Genomic DNA, 27,814 nt, shown 5'->3' on the forward strand with positions numbered 1-27,814 from the left:
TTCTTCAAAGAAATGTATAGCAAGCTGTGTAAAAATGAAAAAACAACTAGACAAAGCAATTAAGAGATTTATATCCTTTCAGGTTCAATCCCACTCTGTTTTTTTTTTTTTTACTGCAACTGTTCATTGAATAGAAACCAACAGATGAAAATTTTGTTTTCAGTGATTTAATATATCTTCTGAAATATTCCCAGCTATCTGCAGGTCAGAATGTAACCCAGCAACTTGTTCTAGCTAGTAGACAGCCCTCCACCTATATAACCTAATTCTCATTCCTTCTGCACGGAACAGATCACTCTGATGTGTAGGAGCAACAAGCTATATTAAGTAGTACTTAAGATCACCCTAAGCAGTTTACACAGAGGCATCCCTTGCTTTTCTGTCTCTCACCAGTTGGCTGATGGCTTGCAGATATTTCTGACCCCCTTCATAGTCCAGGATTCTGCTAGCGTTTTGGGGAAGATGTCCGTGGTTGGAAGGGAGGTAATGAGTTTTAGCTAGTTGTCTCAGTTGACAAGTAGCAAAAGCAGAAATCGGTGGGCTTTCGTAGGAAATGGTGTAGACACTGTTCATCACTCCAGCTTCTTTCTCGTGCCATTTTTTCATCAGGTGATCAAGAAGGCCATAGTTGGTGGGTGGTTCTGAGACAGGAAATGATTAAATGTTAGAAATGATAGAATTAAATTTTTGGTCCTGGTGTTTTCACTCCACAGTTGTCATAGGGAATATTTGTACTATTTTGACAGCAGATTAAGGACAAAACACATCTTTTTATTCCCAGGGCATGTGTGTCTACCCCCTGGCTGAAAGGGAAAATCACGGTTAGGTATCAATAGGACAGCAGTAATGGTATAAATGTAAGGAGTCCTGATTCTTCATAGTCTCTCTGGTAGATATTTAAAAAGTTAGCAGAGCTGTACCTGTCACTTAAATTCAGAAACATAACAATAGTCTGTGAATTCTCCTGCTTGTTGTATCTCACAGCTCTCCTTGCTTTCAGCTGGTGTCTTGCATTATTGCATAGGGGAGAGAAATCTGTTCATTGACACTATCCTTCACGGCTTCCTGTGGTGATTAAGTATTGTTCTATGCATAACATTTCCACTTTATCAATCAGAAAAATAAGCTACTGACTGGGTAAGAAAGTATCCAAAAGTCACCGCAAGATCCGTTTTCAGAATTAAAACAGAAGGAGGTTCCTGGCTCTAAGTCTATATATTGACCACTGCACCATGTTCCATCTGATTGAATTAATAATGCCAAAAACTACCAAGAATGGGGAAATCTGATTTCTGAGGAATCCAGGCAAGCTTGTGTCCATTCCAGCTGCGGCGGGGAGGCAGGACAGGGTTGTAACCGTGTCTATTGTATTTATCGTCATACTCCGATACTAAATTTCGGCTTCTTGGTTCATCATGATGGGTGAAGAAGTGCTGCATTGGCAGGCCCTGAAATGAGATGTACATGAAACCATGCCATTTGTCTTTGCACATAGCATTCAGACGGCTTTGCATGCTTTTAAGTCAGACTCTACTACCAGTGATATCACAAGATTTTGTCAGTACTTATATTACTTTTACTTATAATTTAATCCCTGAAAATAAGGGCACTTGCACTTCAAGTAAAGTAAATTTCTAGTTAAATTAAGTGACTACATCTGTATGGCATGAGATCTGGTTAGTCTGATTTCAACACATGCATCACGGATTTGCAGATATATTTAAGAAGGCTGCAAATGAAAAGCTGATGGTCTTGTGCTGCTTAAGTGTTTCATTGTGCACTAGCATTACATGTACTACCTGCCAACTGTCTGTCAGGAGAGAATGATAAGAATATTTGGGGGTGGAGAGGCACCTCAGAGAAAGGGACATTCTAGCAGATGTTACTTGTGGGGAAGGTATTGTGAGAGATCTGGGACTCGTGTAAGTGCAGTTCATTCCCATGATCAGAGGTGTGCTGATGAAAATAACCCTCTTTTAGCAGCAAGCTCATATTATAGCCCATGGAATGTCCTGAAGACACAATACTCAGTCCTAGCTGGTAGTAACATGCTGATTTTCTTCATGTGCCCTGGTCACCCCCCGAGGCAGAGACTGGGAAAAAAACAGGGAGTACCAAGAAGTATGTGGCATTTGTCTACCTCTGAAAGGCATCCTACTTTAATCAAACATACGCGGGAGCTCTGGATCCTGTAAGCTGGCCAGGGAGCTGCAGTGCCTTCTTTTACACATATAGTTGTTTAAGGATATAAAATATGATTTAAGTATTAGCCAAAGATCGTTGCTGTTTGGAATGTTGGCACACACAGCCCTATATTTGAAATTTCTTTTACTTACCTCACATTTCTCCATCATGGTTCTCCTTACTGTTTGGTCTGGTTTGTGATATGGGAAGCAAATGAAGTCTGTTCTGTATATGCTGCTGCCGAGTTTCCCAGTGTCTTTTATAAACTGGAGAGATATACAACACTCGGTATAGCTAAGGCAATCTGATAGTTACAGAAACTCTGTTCCAGTGCTGCTTTCTTCATCTACACGTTTAAAAAGCACTTATTTGGAAAGAAGCCTGTGCTATGTACTTTTTCTCAGCTGGTAAAGTCAGCTGGTATAATCAACCATTGTAAAATTCTGGATTGATTCCTTGGTGTAAATATAAAATACTGTACAGCCCTTGAAAATTTATTCATGGTTTGGTGTTAAATACTTTCACCTGCCATGTGAACTAGCATCTGAAAAGGACGAATGAACCCTTTTTTTTTTTTGTCCTTTGTTTCTACTTCTGCCGCAGCAGGCCAGTCTCTGCAATATAGTCTAGCATTTTGCTCCAGAAAAAAAAAAAAAAGAAATCTAAAGGAAGTCATTTTAACAGAGTCAGGAGGATTTGCCCTAACAGCTCCAATATTGAACCCAACTGGCATGTTTTGAAAAAGTTAAATGTCTCATGATAAAATGTTGCTCCGTTCTTAAGCAGGGCATGCAATCTTTGCTAGCAGAGATGCTCTTGTTTATACAAGTAAATGAAACCAATATCCAAATTATTAAAGATCCTCTGATACAAGTAATAATAAGTATTACTTATGGAAGGGTTAATGAAGCCTCTCTTGTATAATGTTGGTGTATATTATTAAGTTGTATATATTGTTGCTGTATAGTTGTATGTAAATTGTATAGCAGTCTGAAGTGATTGCCATAGGAAGTGCTATAGCATTTTTAATGGGCTAATGCTATGTGCAGTGTGAACCACACAATATAACCCGTGCTCAGGCATTGCTGCTGTCCTGGCTTAGAGAGAAGAATGGCAGATTGTAAACAAAATGAATTAACGTAGGCCAAGCAAGATGCTTATCCTTCTCCCTTTTATTACTCTTCTGAGACGAGCCTGGACTCAAGCTTACGACTGCAGTAGTATACTACCTCCACAGCACTGATTCTGACCCACTCTATTCCTGCTCTCACGCTTCCTTCCTGATCTTACCCTTTTCCTCTCATCCAGCCAGTTTCCAATGAGAACTTTAGTAGAGTATTTGGGTTCAATTTTCCACCAATCCTGTCCATCTTTTTGCGATGCAGTCATATTTCTTTGTCTCACCAGCACTGCCCTCCCTGGTTGTTGGAACTGTCCTTCAAGTTACATGGGTGAAAGATTACTCAGCAGTCTAGTGCTCAAACTAGGGCAGAAGGTATTTGAACTAGTGCTCAAACTAGGGCTCCATTTCTGCCCGCCTGTGTGTTGAGAAACATGGGTGAGGTGTGGAACTGCTTGGTCGTAGAACCATTTGTGTTTGCTATCTCCACGGTGACTGTCGTTCCAGTAACCACATTCTGGGCTGCATCACATTTACTGTTGAGCAAAACAGTGGCTCCTAACCCACTAAAGTCAGCTGGGTTTTTTCTGTAATAGCATTCAGAGTCAGAGCACAGACTATGTCTCAAAACATTGTGATATAAGTGACATACTCCTCTATACCAACACACCACACATACCTGCACGACACACAGTCTCTCTTCATAGGCAGACACATTTTATTTTAAACAAGTGGGACAAACCAGGATGTCCGTTCAAAATAATGTTCTTCTTTATTGACATACCTAAAGATAAGGGCTTGCAGCATGGTACAAGTTTGTATAAGGTTTGCATATTCCATGTTCCAACTAATAGCTGGAATGAGGTTCTGAGGAGGCTTATTTATCATTGTTAATGGCTGCCCTTGATTGACTACCCGTCACCTGATATTAAATATCCTAAAAAGATATTTTCCTAGGCCAAGGTATGAACAGACTCGTGGAATCTAAGATGTTTACTATAAGCTTTTTAGGAAGCTAACAACACTGTCCAATCCCCTTTTCCCAGCTGGAAATGAGAAACCGCAATAATCATATAGGCTTATGATTCCATGGAATCCATCCTCAAGGTGGTACCAGGTCACTCGAACACCATTGTCCTCCAATCTCTTCTTGTAGAGCAAGCCGTCGTCTCTTAGCACATCATACTCGCAAGTCAAGATGAAAGACTCGGGCAGCTGGTGAACAATCGCATCTTCAGCTAACAGTGGGCACAGGTTGGGCTCACAGAATCTTTTCACTGTCTCATAAACTTCAGCTATAAAATCAGTGGGCCTAAGTGGCTTCACACCTCTGACCTTAAATTTTTCGGGGATGTTATCTGGACTCACCCACTTCCTGTACTTCAGCCTCATATCTGGAGGAATATGAGAGCCCTCCAAGACCTCTTGCATATGCAATGCATCCCCATTTAGGTACTGCAAAGCAAAGAAAGCAGCACGTTCTCGGAATAAGAGAGGGACTCCGCGATTCTGCTGATAGGATGGTAAATTGAAGTCCAGTGCCTGAAGGCCTGGGTAGATCAAGATCTGAGCACGGAGTCTGGGGAGGTCTGATCTACCTGCAAGGGTCTGGCTAACGGCAGCTGCTAGATTGCCGCCAGCACTGTCCCCACAGACAATTACATTGGCAGGATCCACCCCATAGTGTTCGATATTCTTCATAAAGTGTATGGTGGCATTAAGACAGTCTTCATACGCAGCAGGGTATTTGTGTTCAGGAGCTAAACGATACCTAGTACACAAAAGAAGACAAGTATAAGAGAAGGAAATGTCATTAGTATTAATCAGGAAACGGTATCCTATGCTGTCTTCCAGCCCTATCATTTTGGGGTGGTTTTCCTCCAGGTCAGGATATTCCTTACCTCCTAAGCAGACATTCCTCAGTTAGTGATTGCAGATAAGCTGTAAATTGTGTATTTAATCACAAGGACTCAGTAAAGTAGGATTGTCTTCTCATTAAGAGTCTGACCGAGACTTTGTACATTTCTTAGTCATACTGAAAACTCCCTGTGCATTCTTGACAAGATAATTTAATAATTTTATGCCTCTGCTTCCTATGTGTAAAATGGGAGTAATACAGAGTGAATATTCTTTTTCTAAAAATTATAATTGTTTGGAGCATCTTATTACATGTTCATATGTTCAGCACAAGGAAGACTTTTTTTACCTAAGTTTTTGATTGGCTTTTATAGATTTTCTTAGTGTGTCAAATACTTCCATTTGGGTCTTTTCTGAGTATATCAGGGCATGAACAGTTAAGAGCTGTGAAATCTCCGTTATCACTATTTGTCTCTTTATGGACTTCACGGAATTCTATAGAAATTTCTCTGCAAAAAAGAACATCTCCAAAACCAGTGCAGCTCTGCTGTGGTACCACAGCAACAATAATCTCCAAACAATAGAACTGGGTAGGGTTCACTTACTGAACAGATACAACTACCGATTCACTTTCTCTGGATATGTAGCGGCATACTTTTTCGTAGGTATCTGGAAAAGAAACATTTTTGTTAGTGCTTTGCTATTGCTCTAATCTTTGAGACAGCTAGGGAATATTCATTCCAGAAAGGCATGTATTTGTCTTCAGACTTCCTCTCAAATCACATGCTGAAACTTCCTCTTATCTCAATTTTATGAAAAGATGAGAATGTTCTTCCTACATTACTATAATTCCTACAGCAAATATCTTACCAAGACTTCCAAATACCCAGCCTCCTCCATGAAAGAAGATGATACCTCTCCTTCGCCCATCAGAGGTAGCTTTAGGCTGATAAACCCTCACAGGTACTTTGTTAAACTGCAGATCCTGGATGAAGAGCTTTGGATCCACCCCTAGTTTCCGTCCCTGTCGCACGTATCGGCCAAAAGTGATTTGACTGCAAAGTCCAGTCTTCTCCAAAATCTTTCCCTGTTAAAAGTAAAAGAAATTAAGGCTTCTTTAAAAGTCTTGAGTTAGCCAAGGTACAAAAACTCTGCATCATACTTACATTGAACTGTATGTGAGGGAAATTTTAAAGAAACACAGAGCTTACCAAACAAACAAAAAAAAGTGGTAATGTTGTAAAATATGAATACACTGTAAGAAGATATAATAATAACAGCACAAGAAGTTAGAATAACTACCGTGAGGACTGTTCACAGAGGAGGGTAATGGCTATGCAAACATCTCCCAAACACTCTCTAAATGGCTTCCTGTATGCTAAGTACCGATAGGAGAGTTTGTTCTAATGGGTTGTTTAGTCCTTGGTTTTTGCCTTAATAAACCCGTGGAAAACAGTGAGGAAAAGTAACTCCACAGTTGGTTTTCTTGATAGGAATGCCCAGTCGTAAGACAGTGAGAGATCCCAGGATAGACTCAGAAAATAGTATTTGTTTTAAGTTTGCCTAGATTAGTTTTACCAAAAAGGAGAAGTTCTAGCTTTTATCATACCAGCTGGTTTCAATCTGAACCATCAGATTGAAAAATCTAGGCTTCACATACAGCAATTTGACCCCTATTGTCTGATAAAAATCAAGTGCTCTGATTTGAGAAGAACAATTTTCCCAAGCTCTCGCATCCTATAGACTGTAAAAAATTTACTTCCATTACTCAAATCCAGTGTCATTCTAATATCACATCAGAAATTTTATATAGGCCATCCAAACTGGCTGTCTTGGGAGTATACGTTTTAATTGTCAGCATTGTCCTGCACATCTTTGTGCTCATTCTTGTTTCATTTATACTTGGTAACAACAATGAAACGTGGTATATAGAAACAGCAATAAAAGCCGTAATAGTTCTTCACTGCATAAACTAATAGTCCTGAATTAGACCATAAAACTCAGTGAATTTGCAGATCTTAAGTGCTGAGTTGTGTTTTGCAAGTTAGTTACTGTTTTTTATTTGCACAACAGATTTACTGAGCAAAATCAAGAAGCTTCCTTTCCCAGTGCTCTCGCAGTGATCTGGCAAGCTAGAATATAAATCTGATATAATAAGCAAACAAACAAGAAATTGGGAACCAAATTAATTAATGGAATCAAACAAATAAACTGTTACAGGTCAGTTACTAAACAAGATCCCAGTTTTAAATGCCCAATGAGAGTCTTTCTTTATCCATTCCCTTGTTGCCACCTGCTAGTGGGATTCAGGAGTGCTGAGTAGCTTAGTCAGTAAATTTCAAGAGGATGTAAATGGCACAAGAAACAGTGTGCAGGAAAACAAGGTCTGGGTCTGTGCAAAGGCGATGTTGTGGCTAAAGGGGGGAAGGAGAAAATTGAAGATTTAAAAAAATTAAAAGATACAGCAAGTGACAGAAGAAGAGTTTAGGAGAGCTCTAATGCTGTTTATGCAATGCTGGAAAAGGGAGCCCAGGGATTAAGAAAAGCAGCCCTAAACGGATTTTGTACCATAAATGTCAGCCGTGGCAGGAGCAGCTGAAGGGCTGTAGTTTTCCTTGCACAAGGTGACTTCGCCTAAAGCTGAGGGCAGTTATCAGACAAAACACCAGCTCAGCTCTGAATTCGAGACTTAACACCGCCGTCTGGCAATCTCTGCTAACAAGCCCTAGCACGCTACTTCTGAACGTGAAATGGGTTTTGCCCATGACATGAGCAGCGTCCCGGCTGAGGGTGCTCCCCCGCAGCACTCCCCCCATCATGGGGAGCCGCAAGCATCCATCCTACGGGGGCAGCGGGGCCATGCGGATCTTAATCCGGGCTCCTCTTTTTTTTTTTTTTTTTTTTGTTTCCCAGCGCAGTCCGTGGGCCGGGGCTTGCCCGGGCCGCCCCGGGTTTCGCGCAACCGGCTGGCGGGCGGCGGCTGCCCACCCTCGCCGCGGGGGACCCCAGCCCGGGCGGCTGCGGCGGGGGGGCGACCAGAGAAACCCTGCAGCCCCCCGTCCCCCGTCCCCCGGCTCGGGTGGAAACGCTCCCCCGCCCCCCGAAACGATGAGCGGGGCGGAGGGCGCGACTCACCAGGGCCGCCGTGCCGAGGAGGACGGCCAGGACCAGGCGCAGCTTGGCGGGCTGATTCACCCCGGGCGGGATGTCGTAGCTGGGGAGGCCGAGGAGGACCGCGGCCAGCGCCACCGCCAGCGCCGCCAGGGGCAGGAGCAGCAGCAGCAGCGCGGGCAGCAGCGCCATGGCCCGGCGGCGGCCCCGCGGGGCTCCCCGGCCCGCCGCGGGGCCCGGCAGCGGCCGCCCGGCCCCCTCCGCGCCGCGACCGCGGCCCGGGCCGGCGGCGTCACGGGCCGTTTGTGACAGCTCTGCAAAGCCGCCGCCGGGGTCATGGTGCGGGCGGCCAGCGAGCCCCGGGGGGAGGCCGCGCTGCCGGCTTGAGGCGCGGTGTAATCTCGGTTCAAGGAGGCAGTGCGTGACCCGTGCGGGCAGCATCAGGGGCGCTCCGTCAGGCGCTCGTCGCCGCGGCCCGCGGAGGGGCTGAGGCTCGGGCTTTCTGGCTGGCGCTGCCGTTTCAGACGAGCCGGTGGGCTGCAGGGCACCTGCGTTCCTGACGGATTCATCTTCGAGGGGCCCGGAGTATGTCGTTTGTCCTTGAATTTAGGGATTCTTTGTCTAAAGACAGCCTGCAGGAAGCTAAAGAGCAGGCTACCTTTGCGCTGCAAAATCTAAATGGAAGACAGCATTTGTTTTTGTAAAAATTTCTGATCTCCTCGGTCTTTTAGTGTTAGGTTTACGGTTGGACTTGATGATCTTAAAGGTCTTTTCCAACCTATACGATTCTGTGATTGGGATTTTTTTTTTTTCCTTAGGATTTTCATTTCCTCAGTCTTACTATTTTGAGGATGCTCGCTACTGTTTTTCCTTCCTTTCATCAGCGGGGTATAATGAAGCATCATGTCAAGGAATACACTGCCTTGTCCTGTAAAGAAAACTCAAAACATGGAGAAACATCACAGCACAAATTCTAAAAAAAATAATACTGGTGAACCACGCTCTGAAAGAACGTGAAAACATTTTGGTTCATATTTTCTATCTGTTTAAGCTAAACCTTCCAGTATACACAGATCAAGAGCCCGGTTCACTGATCCCTACTGTCTTTCTAAAACCTGACATAAGTGGTCCCTCTCAACCAGTATCTCTTGCCCTGAGCTTCGGTGGGCATAATGGAGACATCCCAAAATTAAATAGGAGTTTGTAGAGCTACAGTTATTTCAGAATCAGGGCAGCCCTTACCTGCCTCCAGCAAGGTGTCCCCAGTTAACTCAGGCCTCGTACTGCTGCTCTTGCTACACTGAATATATGCTGAATCTCCTCACCAAGACCTTAATCTCTGCCTGCTTTTCCAGAGCGTTCCTCTAACTCTTCCCTCCAGCTCACTATGTACCTAACTTGTACTTCTTACCTAAATAAAATAGTCATGCTTTGGAGCTTATCAAATGGATATCACAAAGATCCTGACTGTAATTCACGGGAGTTATTTAATCCAAATCATTCCACAGACATTATTTACATAGAAGTAAATCATCCGGTAATTAAATACAAGGAATCAATCAGACGCTGATTTGAAAGAAAAGGGATTGAAACATAGCATGTGGAAAATATTAAAACTGTAAAGACTGAACTGTCAATAGTCTCATGAGGACAAAGACCAGTGTTCAGACAGTATTTTAAGTTCATGAATATCAAAATTGGTATTTTACACATCAAAGGGTATCACACTTTTGCTGACAAGTACTACCTGAGGTTTGGGAGCCTAAACGGAGACATTAGTGGGAGAAGCATAAAGAGGGAAAGTTGTTTTAACAGGCCTTTTATGAATTTAACAATTCTGTCCAATCCCCTTTCCCCAGCTGGAAATAACAAACCAGAGTAGTCAAATAAGCTTGTGATTCCATGGAATGCATCCTCAAGGTGGTACCGGGTCACCCGAACACCATTGTCCTCCCATCTCTTTCTGTAAAGCAAGCCGTCGTCTCTTAGCACATCATACTCGCAAGTCAAGATGAAAGACTCGGGCAGCTGCTGGATAAGAGCATCTTCAGCTAACAGTGGACACAGGTTGGGCTCACAGAATCTTTTCACTGTCTCATAAACTTCGGTTGTACAGTCAAGTAGCACATGTGGTTTGTAGCCTCTGATCTTAAATTTTTCAGGGATGTTATCTGGACTCACCCACTTCCTATAATTTAATTTAATATCTATAGGAATATGGGAACCCTCCAAGACCTCTTCCAGATTTGATGCATTCCCATTTAGGTACTGTAACATGTAGAAAGCGGCACGTTCTCGGAATAAGAGAGGGACTCCGCAATTCTGCTGATAGGATGGTAAATTGAAGTCCAGTGCCTGAAGGCCTGGGTAGATCAAGATCTGAGCACGGAGTCTGGGGAGGTCTGATCTACCTGCAAGGGTCTGGCTAACGGCAGCTGCTAGATTGCTGCCAGCACTGTCCCCGCAGACAATTACATTGGCAGGATCCACCCCGTAGTGCTCTGTATTCTTCATAAAGTGTATGGTGGCATTAAGACAGTCTTCATATGCAGCAGGGTATTTGTGTTCAGGAGCTAAACGATACCTCGTACACAGAAAGAGACAACAAAAATAAGAGAAGGAAATGTCATAACTGTAAGTACAAATTTCCTACAAATTCCTTGGCTTTCCCTCTGTTGTTTGGAGTATTTTTCCTTCAGCAAAAAACCCCGGTGTTATTATCTGCTAAACAGGTGTTTATCCAGCGAGTTATCACAGATAAATGATAGCTAGTAGAATGAAGTTGCAAGGATGTGGCATAGTTGGGATCTTCTTCTGAGAACATCACTGATCAGAACTTGAGTGATACAAGTTCATTTTATTCTTCTTGTGTAGACTGCATCTGGCTTGTGGATGAAGTAATTTAATCAGCCTGCACCTCACCTTTACTTAGGATATTTCCTCTTGAGAATTATTTTATTTGTTTATTTAAATAACTGGGACGGAGTTATATTTTTCTGTATTATTAGTATTAAAATACATTAGCATTTGATTCTTACTGTTAGAAAACTCCTTGAAGTTTACAGGGTGATTACATCTAATTAAACAGATCACTGAATCACCACCTTCCAAGTTTGTTTATTAGTCAGTTCTCAACACATAAGAAAACTCTTCTGGAAAGCATTCCTTCTTTTTGTGTGGTGCCAGCATAGCTCTGTGTTGTGAGATACATGAACCTTACTTTGGGGTCTGTCTGCACTCTCCCTGCATTAGCAGATTGGGAGGGGATGAAATGAAAATAGTCCCCTTGAAATTCTGTCTGGCCACCTGGGATCCTGGGGAAATGGTTTCCTGAGGAGGAGAGTTCCCACAAGACATGCAACACTGTGGTGCTGAGAAGTGACAAGAAGCAAAAAGACTTCCACAGGGTGGTACTGACATAACTCACCCAACAGACACAACCACCGACTCGCTTTCTGTGGCAATGTAACGGCAGATCTTTTCATGGGAACCTGCAAAAAGTTGGGGGGTTGTTAGCTGCCCGCTCCGTTTCCAGATGCGATGGCCAAGGAAGGTGGAAGCCTCTTCTTCCCGCCCTGGCCAAGCCCTTCCCGACCCTCACACGCCACCTTACCTCCCCTCGTCCCTCTTCCCCTCAGCCCTGCCGCCTCCCCTCAAGACAGGCAGCAGTGCTTCACCGAGAGCACTAAGCTGGCCGAAGATGACGGGACAGCTCAGACAGATGTCAGACCTTTCGGGGCAGAATTACTCCCCCCGCCTCCAGAAGATAACGGCGGCAGCGCACAGCTGCGCTGGGGCGGGGGGGAACGACCCGGCCCGCCCTACCGATGCTGCAGCACAGCCAGCCGCCGCCGTGGAAGAAGATGGCGCCCGTCCGCAGACCGGCAGATGGCGCGCGGGGCCGGTAGACCCTCACCGGCAGCCGGCCGAACCGCGCGTCCCCCAGCGAGAGCTGCGGCGCCGGCCCCAGCTTCGTCCCGGAGCGCACGTAGCGGGTGAAGCCGATCCGGCTGCACACCCGCGTCTTTTCCAAAATCTCTCTCTGTTCGAAGAGAGGGAGGAGAGCCCGGCTGAGCGGAGGGCGGCCTCCCCGGGGGCAGCCAGCAGCCGCGGGCCGCCTCGGGGGAGGCTGCCAGACACCACGCCAGGCAGGTTGCCGTGAGGGAGACCCTGCGCCTGCCTTCCCCCGGCCGCTGCGAGGCCTGGCGGGGCACCCAGGCTTCGTGTTGGCGGGGTTCAGCCTGCTCCAGAGCCGCTCGCCTCTACCCTCGCCTTTGGCGGCCGCTCCGGTTTGGTCCTCACCAGAAAGCTGGCACAGGAGAAGATGGAGCCGTGGCAGTCCCCTGTGAGGCTACGCGCCTGGGCGAGCAGGGTTGCTTTGGCACCGTGCGCCTGAGCAGGTAGGCCCATGCGTCCGACTCACGCTCTGTCAGGCAAAATGTCTTAGGGGAGAAAAAAAGGTGTTTCCTTCTCAGCATCATCAAGCCCTTTTGGTTTCATACCAGCTTCCCACCGCTTACAGGCTTACAACCCAGATGTTGTTCCTCTAAGGTTTTCCCATCAGTCTCTGGTTTTATCTGCTTAAGAAGCACTGGGCCTTCCATCAGTGTTACTGGAAAGCCCCAAGAATGGCCTAAAAACGTCATCTGTGCTTAGCCAAAATGGAAATCAAAGTAATCTAACTTTTTATAAATAATTAATTTAAACTGAATTAGGGAAGCTCAGCTGATAAAGCTTGGACTCTTATGGTTGGCTTCATCCCCATGTAATAGGGAAAACCTGACTGAAACTATGTGAGGTCTAACAGAAAAGATTTTACAAAAATTGTCCTCTAAAGTCAGCTGCAAAAAAAGGAAAGCCTTCATTTAAGTCTTGATGCAGCAGCAGGATTCTGGTACTTACACATACAACCTTACAAAAATAACACCGAAACCACGTTTCTGGCAGAAATCATGGCAGAGTAACTCACCATAGCAGATGTACTAATCACAGAAGCACGGACAATTTGAAACTTTCCAGGATGATTCACTCCAGGAGGGATACTGAAATTGGAGTACTCAGATTGAATTGTTCCCATAATTGCTAGTATGAATGAAGCAGTAAAAATCACCAGCAGTACCACTGGCAGTATATAAAAAAATATGCCATTTCACTTAACCAAAGGTGAGGTGTCTTTACACCTATCTTTGCTTTAGCTTTCTCAGATAACAGTAAACCTTAGAGCAGTCCAGGTTACAACAGATCTCTCAGGTGCCACACACTTTAAAGTCCTTGGAAATGTTGTGCAAGGTACCAGCACGCATCACACTGGAGAAGAGGCAGAGGAGAATGTGTTTCATTTCCTGTCTAGCTTCACGTTAATTGTGGGACTGATGCAGGGCCTGGTATTCTGCATGGTATTCTTGGATTGTGGATGATATGAATGACTGTTCAGAGTTAAGTACTGAATGAAGTTCTAGTTTATGATGGGTTGTTGTTTACAAGGAGAGCCAACTACTGTGGAGATTAAATTGTCTCTTGCATCTGATCTGCAGCCACAGCATATTGCTTCCTGTATTGTGGACATTCTTTAAGTGGTTTGGAACATACAGTTTTAACAAGGACATTTAGAAAAGAAAACAGGAAATAACATAAGGGGAAAAAAAAGCTAACGTGTGCTCTACAAAAGTAAATGTATCAATCTTATTTTGTTGTTAAAGTATTTAAGCACAGGAACAAGTTTTTCAGAATACTCGTATGTTTGATAAACATAGGAAAACACTTAGAACATTTTGTCCATTGTAATTTACTCAAAGCTGTTAATAGAGTATCTCTGTTGGGGACAGTCACAGTTTTGACTTCATTTTTTCAAGTCTAAAATACCAGTTACCTAGCCCATAGAAATTTTCTGCAAGTTGGTGAAAGGGGATCCTAGACTTGGATGCTATGTGTAGCGTATAGCACAGACACAGTGTTACGGCATTGTAAGATCAGTCTTTCTCCTTTGCCAAAACTCACTTAGCCTTCTAGGAAGAATGAAACCATAGATCATAATTGAATAAAATAGGTCAGACCAGATGTTGATTTAAAATTTTACTGCATCTTTAGTATTTACTGAAAGGGTAGCAAGTGCCTAGTCCAAATAGATCATTAAAATAGGCAGACTGCACGTGGAATACTTCAAACAGCACTAAAAGAAACTTTCACAGCATTCTTGAAATATCTTTTTCAGTGGTCACACTGGCATAATTGCTTATTAACAAATTGTCCTATCTAAACCTCTTACATGGAATTTAGAAGCATAAAAGACCATAGAAAATTGGCAGTTTTTATAGAAGGGAAGAAAATTGTTTCTATAAGCTTTTTAGAAAGTTCACGATATTGTCAAGACCCCTTTTTCCAGATGAAAATGACAACCAGTCACTATTAAATGAATTTATGATTCCATGGAATCCATCCTCAAGGTGGTACCAGGTCACTCGAACACCATTGTCCTCCAATCTCTTCTTGTAGAGCAAGCCGTCGTCTCTTAGCACATCATACTCGCAAGTCAAGATGAAAGACTCGGGCAGCTGGTGAACAATCGCATCTTCAGCTAACAGTGGGCACAGGTTGGGCTCACAGAATCTTTTCACTGTCTCATAAACTTCGGTTGTACAGTCAAGTAGCACATGTGGTTTGTAGCCTCTGACCTTAAATTTTTCAGGGATGTTATCTGGACTCACCCACTTCCTATAATTTAATTTAATATCTATAGGAATATGGGAACCCTCCAAGACCTCTTCCAGATTTGATGCATCCCCATTTAGGTACTGTAACATGTAGAAAGCGGCACGTTCTCGGAATAAGAGAGGGACTCCGCAATTCTGCTGATAGGATGGTAAATTGAAGTCCAGTGCCTGAAGGGCCGGGTAGATCAAGATCTGAGCACGGAGTCTGGGGAGGTCTGATCTACCTGCAAGGGTCTGGCTAACGGCAGCTGCTAGATTGCCGCCAGCACTGTCCCCGCAGACAATTATGTTGGCAGGATCCACCCCGTAGTGCTCTGTATTCTTCATAAAGTGTATGGTGGCATTAAGACAGTCTTCATATGCAGCAGGGTATTTGTGTTCAGGAGCTAAACGATACCTAGTACACAAAAAGAGACAGCAAAAGTATGAGAGGGAAATATTAGTTTTAAATGTATTGCTGGTAATCCTGGTTCCTGCAACCAGCAGTACCCTGATTACCTCAGAATTTTCCCCTTCTCCACAGGTTGTCATAAATAAACTGCAGCTAGCTGGACCAGATTAATCTGATAGTTGCTGCAGATTAATTTGGTAGGATATAATTTGTTTAGTATATTGATGATGATATTAGCTTGTCATTCACATAGTGCTTCTGTAAGCATCAAGCAGTTTCCTTGGATAAGTAGAGTATATGGCTTACTATCTGTTTACTATTGATTTTGAGTTTAGAATTTGAAAACATTGATTGACAAGTCCCACAGAAACATTTCTCTGAGAATGGCTGTTGCTATGATCACAGAAGCTGTAAGGTGATATTTACCCTATAAGGAAATAATCTCTAAAAAACAGCGAGAGGAAAGACTCACCCAACAGATACAACCACTGATTCACTTCCTCTGGCAATAGAGCGGCATAGCTTTTCATGGGTCTCTGAAAGAAACATATTTGGTGGGGATTGGGTTTGGTTTGGTTTGGTTTTTTGCCAGAGTACTAATGTTGTCTATTGCATAAGTCAAAGAATTGCAAAAAGAAAATACTCTCTACTTTTCTCTGCCCCTTCCAACATAGCTCCTCAGATCTTTTGTACTCCCTCATCTTCCTCTGTCAGTATTTGCTTACTGTATTTTTTCCCCTCATATCTCATTGTCCTTGTCTTTAAGACAACTGGACATAATGCACAGCAGATGCTTTCTTCTGACAGCAAGACTTAGGAGAGTGCATCTGTGGTTATACTCAAACTTCATAACTGCTACAGATCAAGCAACAATCAACTTTACCATTTATGAAGTAGATATTTCTTCAACTAAATTATAATATTTTTTCTATTAGATATCTTACCAAGACTTCCAAATACCCATCCTCCTCCATGGAAAAACATAACTCCTCTCCTTTGGCTGGCAGATGGAACCTTAGGCTGATAAATTCTTACAGGCACTTTCTCAAACCACAGGTCCTTGATGAACAGCTTCGGGTCCACTCCTAGAGTCTTTCTACCTTGCATGTACCGGACAAAGCTAACCTGACTGCAGATCCCAATGTTTTCCAAAATCTTTCCCTGTTCAAAGGCAAAGAGAATAGGGAGTTCATTCAAGAGATTCTGTATTTTCCAAAGTAAAGGAACTGTATGGGCAGTATCCTCATGATGTCTAAGTCGTGTATTTTAGGGCGATCATAAAATATTTGAGTAGTTGTACAGGTATAGTACAACTGAACAAATAACAGTAGCATCATGAGAGGTCACATGAACAGCAGTGTTCACCAAAGAACATAATCCCGAAACAATGTGGTATTAACAAAGACTGGTGACACACATCCCTTTGCTTTCTCAGCAGGTCCTTTACCTAACATTGAAAATGAGTTTGGTTTTCACAGGTTATTCTGCCCTTGCCCCTGAGAAGATGTGAAAACATAGTGAAAGATCATAGTTCTGGTGCTGATTTTCATGATATGGACACTTACCCAAAGTAGAGTTGACTAAGTTGAGAATATATTTGATAAGTGCTTTTTGATTCATCTCGGAAGTCTTCACTGATGTGTGGAATGCACTGGCAAGAAGATCCTGAGATATGTAGTAGGCCTAAACTTCTGTTCTTTCTGTATGCCATAGTGATATTCATGCCAGGCACCAGAAGATGAAGAGAATACAAATGAGAGCTACTGGTCCAACATAACTTCGTAAAACCTCTCTTTTGAAATACATTATTTAGTCATGCCAAACCAGTACTTCAGTCCTTATGAAGATTTGGATCAAGGTCTTAATATGCAATATTTTGTTATGAATATTTCTAATTAGACTGCCACATGTGTATGGATTGTTAGTACAGTGTTATGACTCAATATATTTACCTGTGAAAGACCTTTTCTGCAGTGACTCCAGCTATTTATAATGTTCTCCGTGCCTGATTTTGAGGCTGAACAAACTAATACATTTTGCAACATACTGATTTTAATTCATTATAGAAACTAGTCTTAGTGTCTCTGATTGTATACAAACATGATAAAATGATTTATTCTTTTGTATTTGCTATTTTCCAAGCAGAAATGGAATAACTACAAAGAAGATTCTCACCTTTACCTTTAACTTGTTTGGTTTCTTTCATCCTGTGTTGTTTACATTGCAGCATACAATTCTGCTTTATGGTACTAATGGGCAGTGTATGATGACAAAAAGAGAACTGGCTTTTCCAGCTGCTTAAGTGAAGTAATCGCCTTGTAATTACAACTTGTGTGCAGCCAAAGCATGAGGATATATATCTAGAATTCTTTATTGTGGTCCACTATAATCCAGAATATTTCTGACAGATAATTTTTTTTTTCCCGTTTTAAATAGTTTGTCCCTCTTGGAGGTGTTTAAGTCATTTATTAAATATATGCACAACTTCTGCTATCTTGTATGTCTAACACCTTCCATCATCACAGCATCTATGCATCTATCATTACACAGAAATACTCCTGATTCAGTGAGACCCTTTGTCAGCAGAGATCACCAGAAGCTGAGTGCTGGCAAGAGCTTCTTGTGGACTGGTTAGCTTCCCACTCTTTTACAGGCCAGTTCCCCTGAAGAAGTTGGGCTGGCCAGAACCCTTCATTCCCATCAGACAAGCCTGCTTAGTTGCTGCAGGAATTATAAATATGTGTTCAGGGGAGGTGGAATTCCTTCAACTCCTCTTGGGAAATGTTACCTAATTTTGTCACTTGTGTGACAAAAACTCCCCCTTCCCCAAACCAATTCTGAAATGTTCAGTTTCTAATTTTATCTTCAAAATAAATACATAATTCCTCATCCCCAAGTCCAAGAAAACTTGAAAGCATGGCCCAAAGACATCTGATATATTCTGAACCTAGAATGGAAATATAAATGATCCAACATGAATAAGCGTTATTAATCAAATTATTGCTAGGTTAGCACAATTCATTGTAGACGCACAGTCAGACTTTCAAATGCTTGTGTTAAGCAGCATTTACATACTGCCTAATATAAGAGGTAGGCAGGACTGTAATAATGCAGTGTGATGTAAAAAACCTGGCAAAGGTTTCTTTAGCAAAACTAAGCTTCTAAATACAACATGCAGCATGATAGCTATGCCCTGCTCTCCTCTCTGACAATTAATTCCAAGCCGAGTTCTAGCATTGCATTAGTTTAAAATCTACAGGTTCACCATTCTTCCCGCAGAAATCACACCGGGTTAACTTACCACCACAGCTCTGCTTATTAAAATTATATGAATGATTCGGAGCTTTACAGGCTGATTCACTCCAGGAGGAATTTCTGAGTTGGAGAAATCAAAATTAATTGCCCCCATGACCAATAATATAAATCCAGCAACAAAAACTGCTAAGAATAACACCAGCAGCGTGTAAACAACTGCCATTTTGCTGAGCAGCAAAGTGATCTGAAATGTCTTTGATTTGACTTTCCCAGATATCTTTGGCTTGTTACTTCCTGATTCTTTGTTTGTCATAAGGTTGCTCTAGTAAAAACCTTTCTCCTCCCTTTAACAAATACATTAGTATGTATCTTCCCCTCTCCCACTCTCTCTTCCCCCTCCCTTTATTTCACAAAAGATAAGTTGGTCAAAGTCCTGAATTTGTTAAAAGATCTACACCAGCATCATTTCAGAATTTTTGCAAGAAACCAGTCCTTGGCTGGGAGAAGAGTGTTATGAATAAACTGCATTAATATTAAATTAATTAGAGGTGGAAAATGGACACAGGGCATTTGTGTGCTTTGAGTTTGTGACACTATAAAACACTATTCAGAAGAAGAGTTTCTCTAGGGTTATGCAGAGATAGGACCCTACGTATGATGATTATCACTCTAAAGGGCCAAATGGATTGTCACCAGTGTTTTTTTGGAAAGGTGCACTTATAAAATTATGTCATTACCTCAATCTCAGGTTTTTTAGTATTTATGTTTTCTTCTAAAAAAAGAAGGTTTAAAAAAAACCACAGGAGGCTGAGTTTAGGTTCATGATCAGGTTACCTTGTATCAGGTAAACTTCAGTAACTCTCAGTGTGCAACTGGTACAGCATAAAATGACTTAAGGTAATCAGCAATTAAAGTGTTTCAAATCAAACTGCTTTATCTTGTTCTTGCTGTAGAATGGGATTGTGCTAGAGATGCTGTAGTTTAAATGATGCTTGAGATATCAATTATGAATCTGAGTCTGCAACTCTTCAAACAACTAGGTTGTCAGAACGCTGTTGAAATTGCAAATTCCCAGGGAAATGAAAGAGGTAAAAATCCAACTTCATTAAGCAGCCATGTTATAATTTTTTTTTTTAAGTTAAATTGTAAGTGATGGGGGGAAAGTACCATGTCATTTTAGTTAGAAAACTTTACAAAAAATGAAATTTTATACTTTTTCCCAGTGAGAAGTTGAGTGTTTTTAATGAGGCGCATGGTCATCGTAAAATATTCTGAAATAGAAGAAAATATTTTGTTTAAAAAGAATAAAAGTCCAGATTAAAAAAAAAAAATAGCCCACCCAATGGTGTTGCTGGACTTTCAGTTTCTATTATGTTTCGACAGTTATGTGATCATATACAATAGTCTTGGATAGTCCAGTTGTCTGGTAAATTAATTACTGTGCACAGCACAGATTTGACTAGGTAGAATTAGCAAGATTGTGGTCGCTGTCTGCCAGTGTTGCATCGTTTCTTTCACCATGAGGTGTTCGTTTAGGTTTATCAGTGAGTATGTGTTTAGCAAATGTAACTTGCTTTTGTAACAGAAATATCTGAAGTGCTAGGCTTTATTTTTTTTTGTTGTTGTTGAAAGCATCACAAAATTGCCACAGCATTACAGTGATAAGATAATATAATGTTGTGCTTCTCTACCTTCTTACATCTGTGATCTTCAAAACTTTTTCAACAAACACAGCATAACAGGTAGCATAACAGGTAGTCTTGAGCATAAGATAATCTTGAAAGAAAAACAAAGAGTACAAAAAGGAAAAGAAGTCTCACCTCTGCACTTCCCTAACATGTACACACACTCATTAAAGTTCAGGGATTCCAGTGTAAGAATCAAGTTCCAAAACGAAACATCATTTCTCAGATTCCAAACAAAATCAAACCCATGCTAGTTCCAGTTGAGAACTTCTGCTTCAGAGAGAAGCCTTTCTTTTGGCTACACTTTTTGAAGAAAAGTGTAGTCTTTGTGCAAACTAACCCTAGAAGTTAAAATGCATAGCTGCAATTTCACTGTCTGACATAAGACTTCACAGAACCTGAGTTATTGGGCTCTCCATCTGATACCCTAAACATCTGTCTCTCACAAGGGCCAAAGTAGACCCTGGTTGTTGTCTTCAGCATTTCTGGGCAGTCGAAGAATCTTCAGGAGGAGATGTTCTTGCTGCTTGCCTTGAATGTGTGCCAGCCGTGCAGGTACTAGAATTGCTAGAGTTGAAGCGAAACAGTATGTGCCAGGTGCCTTGCTTTTGCATCTCGATCTTATTGGTGTGTTTTTATAATAATGTTTTCTAGAATGGTGGTGCTTTAAATAATCTTAACATTTGTTTGAGAGTCACTGCAGAAGCAGAAATTAGAAAGTATAAAACGCATTCAAAATCCAAAACATAAATCAAAAGTGTTTACATTCTTTGCCAAATATAAATTCGCCAAGGATAGTGTAAGACTAGCATCTTTGTTCTGAAAAATACTTTTATAGACTGTTTATATAATTCACAGTATTATCCATTATCTTTTTTCCCGATAAAAAGGAAAAAATCCCATAGCCAAAAAAGCCTAAAATTCCGTGGAAACCACTCTCAGAATGATACCAGGTCACTTGAACGCCATTGTCCTCTAATCGCTTCTTATATAACAGCCCATCATCCCTAAGCACATCAAACTCACAGGTCACAATGTAGGATTCAGGGAGCTGGCAAATAATGGAGTCTTCAGCTAAAAGTGGGGAAAATGTTATTGCTAAAAGTTCTTTGATTGCTTCATGGACTTCAGGTTTATATGAAGTGGATTTCTGTGGTACGTAGCCCCTAATCTTAAATTCGTCAGCAATAATGTCAGCGCTTATCCATTTTTTATACTTCTGTTTCATACTCTCAGGAACGTGGCAATTTTGTAGGACATCTTCCAAAATGGATTGTTCTTTATTAAGATAACGAAAACAGAAGTAGATAACTAGCTTCCGAAACAATATGGGGACTGAAGCATTCTGCTGATAGGAAGGCAAATGAAAGTCTAGCCCCTGTAGTCCTGGATAAAGTAAGACCTGAGCACGTACTTTTGGGACATCTCTTTTATTCAGCAGTATTTGGCAAATAACCGTAGCAAAATTGGCTCCACAACTGTCACCGCTAATGATGATGAGAGCGGGATCCACATGATACTCTTCTAAATTCCTCATAAAGTATAAGGTGGCATTGAGACAATCAAAATATTGCCCTGGGTATGGGTGTTCAGGAGCCAAACGATAACTGAAATGGCAAGGATATTGTGGTTATTGTCAAAGTAATTATAAAAATTTAATTGGTGTTGTTCATGATTGACTGGTATGGTAGTTATGTAGGCCTTTTTTCCTAAATTTTAAAGATTATATTTGTTTTTAACTAGTGTAGATTGGAAAGACAAACTAACGGTGTTACAGCTATTTTAGAATACTTCGCCTGTAAGCACATTTCTAAATTAAATGAAAGGCTAAAGCGAAAAATAGGGAGCACAATCTAAAATAGTAAATATTTTCAGCATATTTTTCAGAAATGTTTCAACTGTGAACTGTATTACCATAAATACTCCTATGTAAAAGTAGCACTTACCCAACAGACACAACCACTGAGTTGCATTTCTTGGCAATATAGCGGCATATTCTCTCAAAGGCTCCTAAAGAGAAAGTTTATCAGAAATGATATTTTAAAAATCAAATATCGTTTTGAAGTGAAAATATAGATCTTTGAACATATGCTCTGTGGAAGGCAGTGCAGCATGATGCTGATGAGTAACTTCTGCTATGCAATGTGGTCTTTACATGCTAACACATTTTCTGGTTATTGGTCAGTGGCTGTTAGGGCATAATATAAGCATGTAAGCATAGTAATACTAGGAAAAAACAGAAGACTGGTATGACATCTCAGCTGGTGGTCAACAAAAGGTGGCTAAGGAGAAGCATAAGCTGAGGACAAGCATATAGTAATAAGAAGCATACAAGAAGTTGAGGCTCAGGGCACTCCTTTGAGACAGAAACTGTGTCTTTAATGCCCTTGATTAATGTTTCTTCCCTGAATTATCCAAACCACTTCTTGAACCGTTGATTTTAACATTAACAACTTCGGCAGTGAAGAATTCCATAGCTTGTTTACAAAGGTGTAAAGAACTGTTTCTATTTGCTCGTTTTGTACCTGGCATTCACTACTTCCATTTGGTAACATTAACTTTTGTACTGTACGAAATGGTGGATAATCATTCTCTGTTTAACTTCTCTTGCTTCTCATGATTTTGTAGGCATTTAGTGTATCTGTCTTCATCTGTCTTTTCCAGCCTGAAGAGTCATAGTCTATTTACTTACTCGCTGTACAGACCTATGCAGCCTCTGTCTGAGTCTTTCCGGTACTGCCATATCCTTTTTGAGGTATGGGAACCAGAACTATAAGCAATATACTATATTTAGATGCACCATGGATTTATTACAGTGGCATAAAGAAGTTTCCTGTTTTGTCCTTTCCTAATAGTAATTCCTAGCATTTTATTTGCTTTTTGACTGCTACTCTGCACTAAGTCAACATTTTCAGGCAAATTTCTACCGTAATCCCAAGATCTTCCTGCAAGGGAGTAGTCTGCTTAGAGTCCATTGTTTTATTTATAAAGTTAGGATGCTCTGTTCATCTGTTTGACTTCTCTACACACTATTTCACCTGTCATTTTATTGTCTAATCCTTTGCTATCATAAAGACATTCTGCAGTTTTGCAGCCAGCCATTTACTACCTTGAAGGACTTAGTATCATATCAGCTTTCACCATCTTTCCTGTTTTTGAATGTATTGATTAGCATTGGTCCCAGCACAGATCTCCTTATGGGAGTCTCACAGGAACCTCCCACAACCCATCTCTTTTCTGTATTTTAATCAGTTTTTATCCAAATGAAAGACCTTCGTTCTTGTGTCATGGGTGTGTAGCCTCTTTAAGAGACCCTTTTGGAAATCGAAGTAGGTTTTATCAACTCAGTCTCCTTTATTCATGTATTTGCTGACTCATTTAAAAAGCTTACCTTGATTTGTGAAGCATGACTTCCATTTGTATGGATTTTAAGGAGTAAGTAATATATTTCTGTCCACTGATTCTGTTCTTCATTGTAGCTTCTGCTAATTTGCTAGTTGCAGACTTCAGGCTTACTAGTATGTAGATTCCCCATGTCCTTTTAAAAACTTGTCGTTATGTTATTTGCTTTCCTGTTACCAAGTACCAATGGGAATTCAAATGAAAGGTCACGCACTATGGGTATTATATTAAACCACGGCATGTGATATAGCTCCCGCAGTGTGCTGATTGTGCAACAGCAATTGTGTTGTGAGCAACAACTACAACTGTGTAACTTTGTGGCGTGGTTTTTTTCTTCCAGCGCAAGGAATTCACCTTTCACTTAGATCATAGAGGCTTATCTCTTGAGTCCTCACTGCCACCCAAACTAGCTCTCAAGCTAGAAGCATCACAGCTAGTGTCAGCCTGACACTCCACCCAGACCAACATGCTCTGCAGTAAAACGAGGGTAGATTATTTCTGCCACAGTGCAGAATGGGACCTAAGTTACTAGAAGTTATGTTATTTTTTCTGCATGATGCTAAATGAAGCCAGGTAGACTGTCAAACTCATCTGCAGATAGCTGAAGTCTGCCTAACATAGTGCTAGTGGAGACTTACCCTTTGAAACAGAAAAGGATCCAAACCCCACAAACTTCCCTGTCTGATCCCTGGAATGAAATCTAGATTTCCATGTTATGTGCCTTGGCTTCCAGACAAAGCACACATAGACTTGGTTGCCCAGAAAGAGACCCAGAACAGTTAGGAGGCTGAGCCAGCAGCTACTGAGACAATCAAAGGTTGTCTCCCTTTCTGAAAAGACATAAAGTATTCTGTGCAGTGTTACCACAAGAATCAAACTCCCCCAAACTGGTTCTATTTTTAATGCTCATTTATTATTTATATTTTCCTTCATTTTGATTCCTTGTTTGCATGAATGGGAATATATTTACAGATTATTTTTTTTTAGTATTCTCTAAATTCTTTTGTGGACCATGTTATATCTTGAGATATATATGTTATCTAGATAAGTTATAAGTTGAGAAACACTGAGTTTTGTAGTGTTTCTACACAAAATTTGAGTGCTGAGCACAGAAGTATGTCTCAAATTCGGTACTTTGAGGCCCTATCCAAGCTCAAAGGAAACACTTAAGTCCAGTTGAGATCCAAAACTAAAAATTTCTCCTTGAGAAGTAACCAAAGCATTGTTCCAAAGAATGAAGCCAGAATGTGTTCTTTTTAGCAACAGCATTGCCATTTTCATGATACTGTAATTATTCCAGAAAGTAGATCTAGGCTGAGTTCCATATCCACTTAAAAGGATTTGAAGTTACATTTCCAGAAAAGATGGAGTACAGAGGACAAGGAGGGAAGAGACATGGATTCCAACCCTTACTCCAGGACTGTTGCTATATCTTATTTTCAGCTAGCCATTAGTTAAGGTACAAGAACATCCTGTGAGCTGAACTTCCTTGACAGTGACCTGAGCATGTGTGTTTTGTTTTAATGGTCTCTCTTTCTCTGCCCCAGCAAACTGAATCTTTCTCAGAACAGCTTCAACAGGAAGAGGAGCAGAGTCCCTCTGCTGTTACCTGACAGCTGATTGAGCATTTTCTGGATCACAGTTCTGGATTTAGAACCAAAGATCTACTAAGAGCTGCTTTAATCAACTCTCCCTGTAGCCCAAAGGAAGTAGAAATGTGATTACCCTTAACTGTGCATGTTGTGGCTTAGCACTAGACTATTAATTCCACAAGGTGCTTTGCAGTTAGTATTGAGATTGCAAAGACTATTGTCATTAGGGTGAACAGGTAAGATATTGACTGACTCATGTCTGAAGGTAAAAATGTAAAGGTTTGGATTTGATTTTAAAAATAAAACTTGCTGATTTCTTACTAATGCTCCCAAATGTGCCAGCGCCTCCATGAAAATAGAGTATTCCTCTTCTTTTGCCAGTAGGTGGCCATTTAGGCTGATAAATCCTCAACGGTACCTCATCTACTTTGAGATCTTTGATAAGAAGTTTTGAATCTCTCCATGGTGGAATTCCATCTAGCACAATTCGCAATAAGCTTAAATCACTGCAGATCCCTAGCTTCTCCAGAATCTTTCCCTGTTGAAAAGAAAGAATTCGGCAAATGATTAGTGTGAAAGGTTCCAACTCTCTTTAATTAAAAAAAAAATCCTGGGTTTATTTTACTGTGTTGTATTTCAGGAGATACTGAAGACAGCGCTTCAGTGGAGTTATGGTGACTATTGAGAAGTCATTGAACAGTTTTGATTGAATTAAATGTTGCTGAAGTTTGCCAAAAAGTAACCTGTCAACCCTGTTCTGCATAGCCAGTTGTCCTCTTGCTCATTGTTTATTTTTGCATGTTTATTTTTGTGAATCTAAAAATAATCAGAAATGTATTTAAGCTGAAAATATGCCAGAAAGGAGAAGACTAATCTTTGATTTTGAAATAGGTGTTAGAAATGACTATGGGTGTGAGGGTGATGAAAGCAGATTAGAACCGTAGTTTATAAAAGTAGGCTCTGCTAAAATCTATGGGATTATCATGGGCTCTGGCATACGGCATGGTCAGGAAGACAAATAGCATTTGTTTCTATTTTTTACAGCTATAATGAAAAGAGGGTAACATTTTAGAAGATATTTTAGTATTTGTTGTATTAAAGATGCTATGTATTTTGCGTGAAAAAGTACAAAGAAAATTGTGTTACCCTACAAAGAAATTTTTGAGGTTTGGTGGGAAAGAAGATACTTACTGTATTCAAGCTGCGCCATAATGTCTTATCTTTAAAATCAACTGTTTTGAAGCCCAATATTAAAATAGTTTGCTATTTGTAAGGGAGCGGATTCCATGGTCACTTTTAGCCCAAGGAAACTGATGTTTTAAGACTAACATACATAGATCTAGAAGGTGATCTAACACACTCACTAAGAACTTGGCTTATCTTGATTTTTTTTTTCCTCTCTAAAAATCTTTACTAAGTTTCCATGATACTGACAATATCATACAACTTTGGAGATGGAAGGAACAAATTCCAACTTGATAGTTTTTTAATTTTGTAACACTTGCATTCAAGAAATGACTTGTCAACCCCATAACTATTTGTGAAAAGGAGTAGGTTTGTTATTATCTTGAACCGGAAAAAACAGACGAAATTTTTTAAACGGAAAATACCCCATTTTTATGTTTTTTCCAGAATAATTCATTTCCACTTCCCATTTGAAAGATTTTTAATTTTGTCTTTATGGTATGGAGTTAATGGAAATGAATATATTGGAATTATGTTAAATTCACTATCATGTGAGTAAATAGACAAACACACAGGCATTTTTAAAAAATAGGTGAAACCTAAACACGTTGTTCTTAAATACACCTGTATCTTCCTTTCTGAACTAGCCACACAAGAAGAAAGACCTCACCATTCCTATCCATTTTTATTTTTTATTTTATTGTTCATAGCAACCTGTGTATAAATCTATGAATAAATAGTTATGACTGTGAATAGTGAGTATAGAATGAAGCAAATGTGAAGAGGAGTAATGTAGGCTTGCTTCCGAATAGATAGCATTATTATATGTACATGCAGTTCAATAGGTACAGTATACATATAGTTTGGGTTTTTTTTTTATTTTAATGTAAAACAGTTTTACAATGTAAGGTGGCTGCAGTTTGACAGATGCACTGAAAAATCTAAATAAGCTTTTAAGATTAGTCATATCAGTTTTATGAGTTAATTTAACATGATTTGGTTCACGTAACAATGTTTACAGGCTTCAGGGGGGTGAATTGCTTCTTCTTTTCTTTTTTTTCTTAAGCCACTATCTTCCAGCTCCCAAATATCCTACCAAAATAAAAGTGAAATCCCGAGTTTTAAGAAAGTTAACTTACCGAGATCATGGTTGCAATCAACATTGAATGGAAAAAACGAAGCTTTAGAGGTTGGTCGATTCCAGGTGGCAGTTCTGAATTGAAAAAATCATAAAAAACGCCCCCCAAAACCAGTGCTGGTATTATAACAGGAGAAATTAAAACCATTCCTATTATTGCTAAAGTTTTATAAACAGATGCCAT

At 40.8% G+C, this 27,814-nt stretch overlaps 5 protein-coding genes across 6 annotated transcripts; all 5 read right to left on the bottom strand.

Moving 5' to 3' along the window:
- Nucleotides 1–354: 354 nt before the first annotated feature.
- On the bottom strand, nt 355–4,086 carry CFAP107 (cilia and flagella associated protein 107). Its single transcript, XM_075520337.1, has 5 exons — nt 4,047–4,086; nt 3,475–3,620; nt 2,337–2,450; nt 1,271–1,448; nt 355–641 (listed from the first exon to the last, which is right to left on the bottom strand). Exons 1-5 carry the CDS (start codon nt 4,084–4,086, stop codon nt 355–357), a joined length of 765 nt encoding a protein of 254 aa, XP_075376452.1.
- LOC142418437 (arylacetamide deacetylase-like 4) lies at nt 4,052–8,553 on the bottom strand. 2 transcript variants are annotated; one of them, XM_075520254.1, is made up of 4 exons: nt 8,297–8,553; nt 6,077–6,248; nt 5,767–5,830; nt 4,052–5,075 (listed from the first exon to the last, which is right to left on the bottom strand). In XM_075520254.1, the coding sequence occupies exons 1-4, from the start codon at nt 8,462–8,464 to the stop codon at nt 4,301–4,303; spliced, it is 1,179 nt and encodes a 392-aa protein (XP_075376369.1). In that variant the 5' UTR covers nt 8,465–8,553; the 3' UTR covers nt 4,052–4,300. The 2 variants fall into 2 exon arrangements, with proteins under 2 accessions (XP_075376369.1, XP_075376368.1); XM_075520253.1 differs by having other exon boundaries at nt 6,032–6,248.
- A 1,228-nt stretch (nt 8,554–9,781) lies between these two features.
- LOC142418455 (arylacetamide deacetylase-like 4) lies at nt 9,782–13,406 on the bottom strand (the record flags this gene model as incomplete). Its single annotated transcript, XM_075520312.1, has 4 exons — nt 9,782–10,856; nt 11,700–11,763; nt 12,098–12,310; nt 13,238–13,406. Coding segments are annotated over 4 exons (1,287 nt in total), but the record flags the coding sequence as incomplete, so codon positions are not given.
- Nucleotides 13,407–14,604: 1,198 nt separating this feature from the next.
- LOC142418450 (arylacetamide deacetylase-like 4) lies at nt 14,605–18,851 on the bottom strand. The gene is made up of 4 exons (XM_075520297.1): nt 18,675–18,851; nt 16,318–16,534; nt 15,846–15,909; nt 14,605–15,379 (listed from the first exon to the last, which is right to left on the bottom strand). Exons 1-4 carry the CDS (start codon nt 18,849–18,851, stop codon nt 14,605–14,607), a joined length of 1,233 nt encoding a protein of 410 aa, XP_075376412.1.
- A 2,294-nt stretch (nt 18,852–21,145) lies between these two features.
- On the bottom strand, nt 21,146–27,814 carry LOC142418595 (arylacetamide deacetylase-like 4). Its single transcript, XM_075520646.1, has 4 exons — nt 27,632–27,814; nt 25,629–25,845; nt 22,260–22,323; nt 21,146–21,920 (listed from the first exon to the last, which is right to left on the bottom strand). Exons 1-4 carry the CDS (start codon nt 27,812–27,814, stop codon nt 21,146–21,148), a joined length of 1,239 nt encoding a protein of 412 aa, XP_075376761.1.

Source organism: Mycteria americana, chromosome 18 (assembly GCF_035582795.1).
Source record: "Mycteria americana isolate JAX WOST 10 ecotype Jacksonville Zoo and Gardens chromosome 18, USCA_MyAme_1.0, whole genome shotgun sequence".
Lineage (NCBI taxonomy): Eukaryota > Metazoa > Chordata > Aves > Ciconiiformes > Ciconiidae > Mycteria > Mycteria americana.

Bases quoted from the DNA above. Each gene is read 5' to 3' on its own strand.
- CFAP107 (XM_075520337.1), bottom strand. From the start codon at position 4,086: ATGTCAATAAAGAAGAACATTATTTTGAACGGACATCCTG. The intron at 2,451-3,474 runs GTAAGATCAGGA...ATATCTCTCCAG, and splicing joins GGCTGGATGAGAGGAAAAGG to TTTATAAAAGACACTGGGAA. The intron at 1,449-2,336 runs GTAAGTAAAAGA...ATCTCATTTCAG, and splicing joins CCATGATGGAGAAATGTGAG to GGCCTGCCAATGCAGCACTT.
- LOC142418437 (XM_075520253.1), bottom strand. From the start codon at position 8,464: ATGGCGCTGCTGCCCGCGCTGCTGCTGCTGCTCCTGCCCCTGGCGGCG. The intron at 6,249-8,296 runs GTGAGTCGCGCC...TACTTTTAACAG, and splicing joins TCCTCGGCACGGCGGCCCTG to GGAAAGATTTTGGAGAAGAC. The intron at 5,831-6,031 runs GTAAGATATTTG...TTTCTTTTCCAG, and splicing joins CTGGGTATTTGGAAGTCTTG to ATACCTACGAAAAAGTATGC.
- LOC142418450 (XM_075520297.1), bottom strand. From the start codon at position 18,851: ATGGCAGTTGTTTACACGCTGCTGGTGTTATTCTTAGCAGTTTTTGTT. The intron at 16,535-18,674 runs GTAAGTTAACCC...GCCTTTGAACAG, and splicing joins TAATAAGCAGAGCTGTGGTG to GGAAAGATTTTGGAAAACAT. The intron at 15,910-16,317 runs GTAAGATATCTA...TGTTTCTTTCAG, and splicing joins ATGGGTATTTGGAAGTCTTG to AGACCCATGAAAAGCTATGC.
- LOC142418595 (XM_075520646.1), bottom strand. From the start codon at position 27,814: ATGGCATCTGTTTATAAAACTTTAGCAATAATAGGAATGGTTTTAATT. The intron at 25,846-27,631 runs GTAAGTTAACTT...TCTTTTCAACAG, and splicing joins TGATTGCAACCATGATCTCG to GGAAAGATTCTGGAGAAGCT. The intron at 21,921-22,259 runs GTAAGTGCTACT...TTGCCATTTCAG, and splicing joins TCAGTGGTTGTGTCTGTTGG to TTATCGTTTGGCTCCTGAAC.